The following is a 12,327-nucleotide window of genomic DNA, read 5'->3' as shown; positions in this document are numbered from 1 at the left end:
CTCTTGAGTAGCAATGTACTTTTGGTTTTGATTTATCATAGTACAAGTACTTTGTACTATAAGCATATTACATAATTTTGCACCCCGCATTAAAAACAAAAACTCCAATCAGCATACCTCATCTGAAACCTTGAACCGTCTCAGTAGGGCAACTACTTTCTGCTTGAAGTTCTGTTGCTGGAAGGAAAAACAATTTGAACAATTAAGCCTCTAAAAATTAGTAAGTGAAGCAACCATGGACAGAGCAATGCAAACTCCTGTAAGTTACCAACCACCTAAGTTTATGTTTATGCAGATGATGCGTAATGCATAATTCGTAATAGTAAGGTAGATCAATAATTTCACTTAGAGCCCACAGGATGTGTAGAATGGGAATTATAAATCACTTTGGAGGAACATTAGGGAGAACTTCACCTCAAAGACCACGTACATTACTTCTTGTGTTTTTTTTTATTGTGGATCAAGATGGGAGAAGAACAGTTTTAAAAGCCACAGATTCCTGAAGGATTACTTCAAGCCTTCAGGATTGTCAAAGCTAGTAACCTGACAGTCATCATAAGCACAGTTTACACAGCTGCATATTCAAGCAGTAGCTGAAGTGTAGTTTGCAGATGAGTTGAAGCAGAAAAGGTGTGTATTAATGGAGACTGCGCCAACTACAAATAGCAGATTGGTCTGTGGACAATTGACCAGCTTTTGATGACAAAGGCCTTCTGCCTGCTAACAACTGTGTGATTAGTTTTCAGGTAGCTGAACAGTAGAGAGAAACATCAGCCGGGAGCTTACTGTTCTCTGCAGTAAAAGCTTCAAGGAAACCAGTTAATTTTTTCGTTCAGTTGTTGTAAGCTGGGACTTTTAATTAAAAAGTCAGATAATTATGAACCAGCCACAACTGTGCATTTGCAAATCAGGAAAAGCATCTGGAGACGGAAGACTAAGTAGCAGCATTCAGATCAGCACAAGAACCATCTCAGCAGATCCTATGAACAATGGTCAATGAAATGTTTGCCCCGTTTTCCTTCCATCCATAACATTTTTTTTCTTGTGTGTGGGGACATGCACCCAAGTGTGTGTGTGTGTGAGAGGGTGTGTGTGTGAGAGAGAGAGTGTGAGAGAGAGAGAGAGAGAGAGAGAGAGTGAGAGAGTGAGAGAGTGAGAGAGAGAGAGTGAGAGAGTGAGAGAATCACCTGTAATAAATAAGTTTTATTTTAAGTACAGAAGCCTGCTTTGTGCTTGCTGACCGTCTGGATCTGAAGATTGGATAAATTGGGGAATTCTACATTTTTAAAAAAATCTTTAACTTCTGTGACAACAGCAAGATTGGTTTTCCAGCGTACTATCCCAACAAGGTTTGGAATCAACGTGATGTAACATGCCATCATGCCTTGCCTATTTTGTGTCCACTTTCTTGGGTAATATGGAACAGGATAGTGCTGATGGAGAGAGTCAAATTGATCTGGTGGTGGTTGACAGGAAGTATGAATGAATTTTGATGTAATATGGTATGTATACAAATGGACACAGAAGCATGTACACAAACATACACATCACATGGATGCACAAGTCATGATGCATAAACATTCATTCTCACAGTCACTTCATGCCTCTAATATCAGCCAAAGGGATATAAATTCCACTAACCCTTGTGATCGAGGTTGTTCTTACGATTGTCCGCCTTTGCTTTTTCGGCTTGCCCATATCATATTCATCATCATCCATATCCTCAAAAAAGTAAACATCAAATCACTGTCCTGTGTTTTTCAAGATGCAGTGCATCAAACACATTTCCTCGCAAGTGTATTCTCACTTTTCCCTTTCAACATCATTGCAGCTTGGTACACTACGAGATTGAACATATTGATGGCTTGTATTTTAAAATGTACTGTGAAACCCCAATCTGATGCTTATAGATATTTTCAGTCAACTTGTTCAGCAATATCATGACACACCTCTGCAGCAGATTGGATGGGAGCCAGCACCTTTTGGTCCAGAGGTAACATGATCACTGCACCACAACAGTGATGCTTACAATCTTAACATGCGACCATATATAAGTTCAATGACACTTAGTTGTATTTCCTGATTAATTTTGAGTTCATTATCAGACAATAAGGAATAGAAATAATTCAATATTTTCTTGAAAGGACAATCACAAAGGTGATGGGCTAAATAGCCTCCTTCTGTGCTTTATGTTTCAATAGTGATATTTGAGGTTAGAGATGCCAATACTGGGAACGGAACAATTATTTTTGGTATCGCACTAGACATAAGGCAGTAATAAAGGCTTCTCTGTTCAGCACCAAACTTCAATGGCAATGCTCGTCACACTTACAGCCAACTTTTGTCTTGTATGTTTACTTCACACACAGTTTCCAACTTAATCATGTGCTTTCAAAAAAAATTGTGCTAAGCATTAGTAGGATTACAGTACACATAAGAAATTATACCTCCCAATCTCTGTATAATATTGCCTATCTATTGGGAACCTATGCCTTGTCATGATCTGCTTACAATAATTTTATGCACAAATCTTGAAAACCCAGCAAAGAAATTACTTCAGCTTTAGAGTCTGTGATATATGTGAATGACAGTGGAAAGATGTGTGTATGTAAGAGCATCAAAGCATGCTACTTCCAAACCGTGCACACCTCTTTTTAAAAAAAATTACAACCGACCAATCAGAAATCAAGCTGCAAAAATTAGACATAAGCACCCAGATTATGCAAGTCAGTTACTATGAAGCACAACTCAAGTCAGCTCTTGCTGTTACTTCCCATACTTGCTATTCCATTGCCATATTGCTACCCTGCTCTACAGTGTTCCTGCAAAGCCCTTAAATGAATAAACATTGCCAGGTTCATACTTAGTTTCCATTCTGGCATGCCTTTACAAAGCACCTATCCTGCTACCCTCCTAATCCAATACCTACCCTTTGGACCCAAGTAGAAACATTTGTGAACATTTCTAGTGTTACGTACTTGTCCTTGGACTGCATCATCACTTGCTTCCTGTTCAGATGAAAAACTTTCATACTCTTCCTCTGAGTAATTATCTGTGAAATAACAAAGATATCTTAAACTGTAGGTTTGTGGCTCACAGACATACAACAGAGCTAATAATGAGATAGGACAATCTAATGAATTAAACCAGATATCCCTTCAAGAGCTTAAACCAAATCATAGAATCCCTTCAGTATGGAAGCTGGCATTCAACCCATCAAGTCACATCGCACGAACAGCCAAGTTTCTGGTATTGAGACTGGTTCTAATGCAACGAGGGGTACGTCGGCTTCCAAGAGATCAATTGTGTTAGGGGATTCTGTAGTCCGAGGTACAGACAGACAGTTGTGTGGCCAGCAGCGAAAAAGCAGAATGGTATGTTGCTTCCCTGGTGCCAGGATCAAGGATGTCCCAGAGAGGGTGCAGAATGTTCTCATGGGGGAGAGGGGCCAGCAAGAGGTCATTGTCCATACTGGAACCAACTATATAGGGAAGGGAAAAGGATGAGATTCTGAAGGGAGATTGCAGGGAGTTAGGCAGAAATTTAAAAAGGAGGACCTCAAGGATAGTAATATCTGGATTACTCCCAGTGCTATGAGCTAGTGAGGACAGGAATAGGAGGATAGAGCAGATGAATGCATGGCTGAGGAGCTAGTTTATGGGAGAAGGATTCACATTTTTACATCATTGGAATCTCTTTTGGGGTAAAAGTGCCCTGTAGAAGAAGGATGGATTGCACCTAAATTGGAAGGGGACTAATATACTGGTAGGGAGATTTCCTGGAGCTGCTCGGGAGAGTTCAAACTTGTAAGGTGGGAGGGGGGTGGGGGAAGGGTGGGGTGGGACCCATGGAGATGTGAGGAAAGAGATCAATCTGAGACTGGAACAGTTGAGAACAGAAGCGAGTCAAACAGTCAGAGCAGGCAGGGACAAGGTGGGACTAATAAATTAAACTGCATTTATTTCAATACAAGGGGCCCAACAGGGAAGGCAGATGAACTCAGGGCATGGTTAGGAGCTTGGGACTGGGATATCATAGCAATTACAGAAACATGGCTCAGGGATGGTCAGAACTATCAGCTTAATGTTCCAGGATACAAATGCTACAGGAAGGATAGAAAGGGAGGCAAGAGAGGAGGGGGAAGTGGCATTTTTGATAAGGGATAGCATTACAGCTGTGCTGAGGGAGGATATTCCCGGAATTACATCCGGGGAAGTTATTTGAGTGGAACTGAGAAATAAGAAAGGGATGATCACCTTATTGGAATTGTATTATAGACCCCCTAATAGTCAGAAGGAAATTGAGAAACAAACTATTAAGGCAATCTCAGCTATCTGTAAGAATAATAGGGTAGTTATGGTAGGGGATTTTAACTTCCCAAACATAGACTGGGACTGCCATAGTCTTAAAGGTTTAGATGGAGAGGAATTTGTTAAGTGTATACAAGAACATTTTCTGATTCAGTATGTGGATGTACCTACTAGAGAAGATGCAAAATCTGACCTACTCTTGGGAAATAAGGCAGGGCAGATGACTGAGGTGTCAGTGGGGGAGCACTTTGGGGCCAGCGACCATAATTCTATTAGATTTAAAATATTGATGGAAAAGGATAGACCAGATCTAAAAGTTGAAGTTCTAAATTGGAGAAAGGCCAATTTTGACGGTATTAGGCAAGAGCTTTTGAAAGCTGACTGGGGGCAGATGTTCGCAGGTAAAGGGATGGCTGGAAAATGGGAAGCCTTCAGCAATGAGATAACGAGAATCCAGAGAAAGTATATTCCTGTCAGGGGAAAGGAAAGGCTGATAACTATAGGGAATGCTGGATGACTAAAGAAATTGAGGGTTTGGTTAAGAAAAAAAAGGAAGCATATGTAAGGTATAAACAGGATAGATCGAGTGAATCCTTAGAAGAGTATAAAGGAAGTAGGAGTATACTTAAGGAGGAAATCGGGAGGGCCAAAAGGGGACATGAGATAGCTTTAGCAAATAGAATTAAGGAGAATCCAAAGGGTTTTTACAAATACATTAAGGACAAAAGGGTAACTAGGGAGAGAATAGGGCCCTTCAAAGATCAGCAAGGTGGCCTTTGTGTGGAGCTGCAGAAAATGGGGGAGATACTAAATGAGTATTTTGCATCAGGATCTGATCAGGTGTACCCTAGAACTCTTTGGGAAGCTAGAGAAGTAATTGCTGGGCTTTTTGCTGAGATTTTGTATCATCGATAGTCACTGGTGAGGTGATGGAAGACTGGAGGTTGGCAAACTTGGTGCCCCTGTTTAAGAAAGATGGTAAGGACAAGCTAGGGAGCTATAGACCAGTGAGCCTGAACTCAGTTGTGGGCAAGTTGTTGGAGGGAATCCTGAGGGATAGTTTATACATGTATTTGGAAAGGCAAGGACTGATTAGGGATAGTCACCATGCTTTGAGCGTGGGAGATCATGTCTCACAAACTTGATTAAGGTTTTTGAAGAAGTAACAAAGACAATTGATGAGGGCAGAGCATAAGATGTGATCTATATGGACTTCAGTAAGGCGTTCGGCAAGGTTCCCCATGGGAGATTGGTTAACAACGTTAGATCTCATGGAATACAGGGAGAACTAGCCATTTAGATACAGAACCAGTTCAAAAGTAGAGGACAGAGAGTGGTGGTGGAGGGTTGTTTTCCAGACTGGAGTGCCACAAGAATAGGTGCTGGGTCCACTACTTTTTGTCATTTACATAAATGGCTTGAATGCGAGCATAAGAGGTAGTGAGTAAGTTTGCAGATGGCACCAAAATTGGAGGTGTAGTGGACAGTGAAGAGGGTTACCTCAGATTACATCGGGATCTGGACCAGATGGGCCAATAGGCTGAGAAGTGGCAGATGGAGTTTAATTCAGATAAATGTGAGGTACTGCATTTTGGGAAAGCAAATCTTAGCAGGACTTTTACAATTAATGAGAAGGTCCTAGGGAATGTTGCTGAACAAAGAGACCTTGTAGAGCAGGTTCAAAGCCCCTTGAAAGTGGAGTCGCAGATAGATAGGACAGTGAAGGCAGCGTTTGGTATGCTTTCTTTTATTGGTCAGAGTATTGAGTACAGGAGTTGGGAGGTCATGCTGCGGCTGTACAGGACATTGGTTAGGCCACTGTTGGAATATTGCATGCAATTCTGGTCTCCTTCCTACCGGAAAGATGTTGTGAAACTTGAAAGGGTTCAGAAAAGATTTACAAGGATGTTGCCAGGGTTGGAGGATTTGAGCTATAGGGAGAGGCTGAACAGGCTGGGGCTGTTTTCCCTGGAGCGTCGGTTTACAAAATTACGAGGGGCATGGATAGGATAGATAGACAAAGTCTTTTCCCTGGGTCAGGGAGTCCAGAACTAGAAGGCATAGATTTAGGGTGAGAGGGGAAAGATATAAAGGAGACCTAAGGGGCAACGTTCTTTTACACAGAGGGTGGTATAGGTATGGAATGAACTGCCAGAGGAGGTGGTAGTTTATTCCTGATGAAGGGCTTATGCTCGAAACGTCGAATTCTCTATTCCTGAGATGCTGCCTGGCCTGCTGTGCTTTGACCAGCAACACATTTGCAGCTGTGATCTCCAGCATCTGCAGACCTCATTTTTTACTCTGGGATATCTGGTCAGCATGGACGGGTTGGACCGAAGGGTCTGTTTCCGTGCTGTACATCTTTATGATTGAGTCCACACCGACCCTCCAAGGAACATTTCACTCAGGCCCACTCCCATAACCTATCCCTGCAATTCCCACGGCCAAACCATCCAACCTGCACATCTTTGGACAACAGTAAACCAAAGTATCTGCAGGGAAACCCACACAGACGTGGGGAGAATGTGCAAATGCCACAGGGGCATTCATCGGAGTATGGAATTGAACCAATGTCCCTAGTGATGTGAGACAGCAATGCTAACCACTGAGCCTCCATGCTTCCACATGGATAGTCAGGTCGGCAATTCGACTGATCTGGGCAATAGGTAAGGAGTATTGGAAGAGAAAGGGGAGGTTAACTCTGGTGAGGAAGTTGAAAAGAGTTAGGAGATCATTTGTAATTTTGATTTAGACCTGTTCAGTAGTGTGGTTATGTGGGGTGGATCCAAATTGGAGAAAATCAAATATTGTGCTCCAGCAAAGATAGATTCAGACTTGGGAGGTTTCAGCAAGCCAATAACTTTTGAGAAGAAATGGTGGTTGGAAATTCGATGTTAGATTACAAGGGAAGTAAATTGAAGTATGCTATGTTTTGAGGTTAGGATGATTTTATATAGAAGGGCACAATACCAGCAATACAATCATTCACAGAGCCAGCTAGCATGGAGGCCAAGAATAGATATTGGGATGTTAACAGCTTACTCTGACTAGATTTAAAGGTGGGTAAATGAACAAGTTGAGCTCAGATATGCACTGCAGCAAAATTGTTGAGGAATAATAAAATGACAATCGCAGAGAGAGCCAGAGGGAACCTTGGCAGAGGTTGCCATGGTAAGGAGAAGTAGAAGTGCAACAAATGCAAAACAGCAGTAGATCTTAATTTTAGTGACAAAAGGGTCCAGAAATGTCAAGTGCTTACTGAAGGTCAGAGTGCTACGGGAAAGCTTTATGCCCTTAATACTGCATTGAGCTTTAGATTGTTCAATACTGACAGATTAAATAATTTGACCACCTCTGCACATTAAAATAATAAATTTGCCACTTAGTGCTACTGAAGAGAAGTTGAAGATCTAAGAAACTGAACTAAAATGAAATGCCCAGTAGCACAATTGCAGATCCTGCTGATCATAATTCCGAATATATCTGGAGAACATTCTGAGCTGTATAGTATTGGAGTGTATCACTAACAGTAGTGATAGTGAACATAATGTGAAATAATGGGATTTAAGGGAATCTCCAAGAGAACCCCATACTACAGCAATTATTACAGCTATCACAGGAATCTCCTTCGTTGACCAATTGTAGCAAAACACTAAATCAATATAGTGTACCTTTGTAAACTAAGGCAGCATCTGTTATTAGTACATTTAACTGTAATTCAATTAACATTAGTACTAATTGCTATGGTGACATTATTTTAAAAAAACTCATGTTCTAAAATCAGGACTCAACCCCACCTGTTGATTTTATCTTCTGATTTGGCTGCATTGAACTGTCCTCATGATCAATTGGCTGGCTGGACAGTGCAAAGATCCAGATTTCAGCCACTTTCACTGCAGCTTGTTTGAGGTTACTGAGCAGTGTGAGGATCTGGCCACCTTCTGTTGGATGTTGCATTACCTGCACCACGTGAAGAGAAGAGTTAGGAAAGTTAACCCTTATGAGTAAATAGCTGTGTCTCCTGGTTTAGTCATACTTGATGAGGTATAAATAATTTCCAGTATTCTAGGGAGAAAACTCTCCTGATTTTCTTCAAATTATTTTTCACAATTACAATGGCTTCTGACTTGATGATACTGTTATCATTCTGCTGAGCTGGTCAACATACTGCGATCATTTTAAATTTGTGCAGGTATCAGAAAGGTGACATGAATAATAGTGAATTGGCAGCCATTTTACACCTCTCTCACTTTTTTGCTTTGACTGATGCTGGTCAATTGAAACAACAATTAGTAGAGATATAAAATGGGCTGCCAACTCACTACTATGCATTTTATTTGACTGCACAGTGTCAAAATGACCTTGGCATCAAGGACCAGAACAATACAAAAAGGCCACCTCAGTTTGATTCCTTTACCCTCGGTCTCACCTCTGCCATATTGATAGACCCAAGTGCCAGGGTCTTGTATCCCAGAATGGTCCTGTTCTTGTATCGCTTTCGTCTCTGAAGCATGATTTGCAGCTTGTTGCCTTCTCTTTTGAGGAAATGAGGATACTGTTGAAAAGAAAAGCATCAACGTGAGTGGGTTCACCAACTGGAAATTTCCACTAAAGCCCGTTATGCTGAAGAGCCTGCAAAAAGCAAACAAGATAGCTGGTAACTCAAATGAATGCCAATGGCCCTCTGCATAAACCTTTCCTTCGTCGGTGAAAAGCTGTCGGTGAGACAGACATCTCATGAAATTGACCGGGGTGATACTGTCAGAGTGTTCAGCAGGGGGAGGGTGTGCGTGATGGAGGGTGATCCCACAGTTATCATGTGACCTGCACAGGAAAGGGGATCAGAAGGTGAAATAACACTGCTCAGTCCCATGATAATTAGCGCTTGTAACAGTATACACAAATCTTTTCAGAGATTGTTATCCTCAGATCCTCAGCAAAGTACACAGGCACCCTCTCATTATAAGTTACATCACAAGTACACATTAGAATAACACTGCTTAGAAAAATAAGATTAAGTGTGGGAGCGGAATGGAAGAAGGAAATACTTGTATCAAAAATGAAATATTTTAATTGAATTGCTTTATCACACCTGTCCAAATCCCTCAGGATGACCGAGATAATGAAGTCTTTTCATACGTCAACATTTACTTTTTTTAAAAAACTGCCTAATTTATGCAAGACAAGGTGGTGAGGAAGTTCACCTTAGCCCATCTATCCAGAAACACATCAACCATTGCAACCTAAAGATGTGTCTGAAATGAGGCCTGACTCTTGCCTACACCAAATAAACACATCAATGAATTACAGATGCTGGAAATTAGAAACAAAAACTGAAATGGCTGGAAAAACTCAGCAGGTCTAGCAGCACCTACGGAGAGAAAGTAGAATTAACATTTTGGATCCTGTGAGTCTTCTTCAGAACATTCAGCTGAGCTTTTCCAGTAATTTCTGTTTTTGTTCCTTACTGCCACCATCTTGCCCAGAAGTCAGATTTAAATTTGGATTAAGAAAAAATGTATCAGCTCCGAATTTACTTATGTTCAGTTTGAAGTCATGCATTTTTCTGACTGTTCTTCTTTCTCTCAATGGAACACTCGGTTTACCTTACCTGTAGTATTAAATAATTCACATAAAATGGCTCCCTCTACTTACCCCTTCAAATCTGAGGAACCCATGATCTTAAGTTCCTCATAGTTTCAACCTTTTGAGGGTCACTAGCCTATCACATTGTTTACATTCCTTCACTTGTTAATGGGCAGCATCCAACCTTCCTGAGAGGCATACCGACAAAATGACAAGACTAGGAATTATCAATGTGAGGAGACAAAGATGCAAATTCACTCTCATCCTGGAGGACTCTGCCACATCACTAACAGCAGTGATCATTGCTTAAAGAGAAAAGAACAAATTCTTCTTTTCCCAGAGAACGTTGAAGCTATAGGATGCATTGTTGAATGGTGCAATGAGTACTGTATGCCCACATGCAGAGGACAAGCCAGGGACAGAAATTATATATGAAGATTATTGTAGATATGGTTCATCTGAATCCCTAAATTGATTTGAGGTGACAGATAGAGAGGAAATTTTTCCCAACTGACCCTGGGGTTTTATTCCTCTTTATATGTATCTCCCAGAACACTACACATCTACAGATAGGGAAAGAACATGTACCCAGTTAGAGAACTGTCAAAGAATTGAGGCTTGACTAATTAAATCAGAATTGGTTACAGGTACAAAATGGAAATCACTTTCATTATATACACCTATTAATTAGAAACTATTTTGCCTACTGGAAAGCACAAGTGCTATTATTATTTTTAAAAAGTCATAGGAAGGCTAATCACAATTCATGCTTTATGAATGCAAAGGCAGAGTGATCCAAATTATTTTTTAAACAACAATGATCAGGCCAGCCAGTGTGCCATGGTGAATTTTGATTGTATTCAATTGTTGGATGCCAACATATTTCTACCATTTGCAACTCTTCTTCGTGTCAGAAATATGCAATGCATTAACTTTTTGAGCAATAGCATCAGTCTCTACTTTGCAGAGGCTGAACGTCAATTTATCATCACTTCCTTTCCTTCCATTTCTTCCTGTATCATGATTCCATTGCCAAATATCAAGCTTCAGTTCCAGATGTGGCACTAACTTCAATGCCCCAAGAGACTGTTCACTCCGAGGCCTCTAACCTCATTGTATTCCGAACATATAAAAGGCCACTTACACCTCCTTTCCAAGATCCAAAAACAGGAAAGACCTGGCTGATGTAATATTTCTGCGTATTGCTGCCCCATGAATTGACTTCTTCCTAACTTCTGATCATCGATATTCCTCATGAAGAGCTTATGCCTGAAACGTCGATTCTCCTGCTCCTCGGATGCTGCCTGACCGGCTGTGCTTTTCCAGCACCACACTCTTCGACTCCTTCCTAACTTGGCTCAATTTCTTCTTCCCTTGTCCAGTCCCTTCCGAGTTGCATCCATAACTCTTCTGACAGCCTCTATCACTTCAACAATTTCCCATTTCTTGACCCTGACCATCTTCTATTCACAACAGGGGTGAAATCTCTCTACCCCTACAATCTCATATGATTGTCCATTGCCTCTGCTCTTTGCTTCTTCCTTGAATGAAAATTCAGTCCATCTTGCCAATCCACCAACATCCTCTATCTGGTTGAATTCCTCTCAAATGAAACATCTCCTCTACTAACTCGACTCACTTCCTCCAAGTAAAAAGGTTGCTGGGAGAGACACACCAGGGATCCTTATCTGCATTTATTTGGTATATATGGAACATTTAGGCTGCAGATGTACTTGGGTTCTTCCTTCACCTATCTTAAAGTATATTTATAATGGTAACAGTGCCCATAACATGCCCTGGAGTGGAAAGTTTCAATAACTTTGCTTCCAATTTTCATTCTTTTCTCACTTCGACTGGTCCACCTCAGAATCATGCTTTTCTTTCCTTGGCTTTTCTCTGTCCATTTGTAAGTGATTAGTTATCACCAATGTGATTCTTTCTGTCTACTGAATCCCACGGCCACCACAACTGCACTTACTCACATCCCACTTTATGTTAGGACTTAATTTCAGTTTTCCAGTTTATTCTTCACTTTTTTTTTAGATTAGATTAGATTACCTACAGTGTGGAAACAGACCCTTCAGCCCAACAAGTCCACACCGACCGCTGAAGAGCAACCCACCCAGACCCATTCCACTACATTCACCCCTGACTGATGCACCTAACACTACAGGCAAATTTAGCATGGCCAATTCACCTGACCTGCACATCTTTGGACTGTGGGAGGAAACCGGAGCACCCGGAGGAAACTCATGCAGACACGAGGTTGCCCGAGGTGGGAAATGAACTTGGGGCTCTGGCGTTGTGAGGCAGCAGTGCTAACCACTGGGCCACTGTGCCGCCCATAAACTTCCACAGACATATTTCTGATGTTTTACTTTTAACTCAACTCAGGCCCCGAACACATTGCCCAACAGATTTGTTCCCCATG

The 12,327-nt window shown here is 41.3% G+C and overlaps 1 protein-coding gene across 2 annotated transcripts in view; it reads right to left on the bottom strand.

Moving 5' to 3' along the window:
• Nucleotides 1-12,327, bottom strand: part of pacs2 (phosphofurin acidic cluster sorting protein 2) — a 277,860-nt gene that overhangs the window by 89,493 nt on the left and 176,040 nt on the right. For both annotated transcript variants that reach the window (XM_060828324.1, XM_060828323.1), the window contains exons 4-8: nucleotides 8,740-8,865; nucleotides 8,108-8,270; nucleotides 2,979-3,052; nucleotides 1,642-1,722; nucleotides 118-177 (exon numbers count right to left, since the gene is read on the bottom strand). In XM_060828324.1, coding sequence (XP_060684307.1) covers nucleotides 118-177; nucleotides 1,642-1,722; nucleotides 2,979-3,052; nucleotides 8,108-8,270; nucleotides 8,740-8,865 — 504 coding nt within the window. The remainder of the gene's footprint in view (nucleotides 1-117; nucleotides 178-1,641; nucleotides 1,723-2,978; nucleotides 3,053-8,107; nucleotides 8,271-8,739; nucleotides 8,866-12,327) is intronic.

This window comes from Hemiscyllium ocellatum, chromosome 8, assembly GCF_020745735.1.
Source record: "Hemiscyllium ocellatum isolate sHemOce1 chromosome 8, sHemOce1.pat.X.cur, whole genome shotgun sequence".
NCBI classification, from domain to species: domain Eukaryota; kingdom Metazoa; phylum Chordata; class Chondrichthyes; order Orectolobiformes; family Hemiscylliidae; genus Hemiscyllium; species Hemiscyllium ocellatum.
The sequence above is the reverse complement of the archived record's forward strand: the minus strand, read 5'-3'. Positions and strand labels throughout refer to the sequence as shown.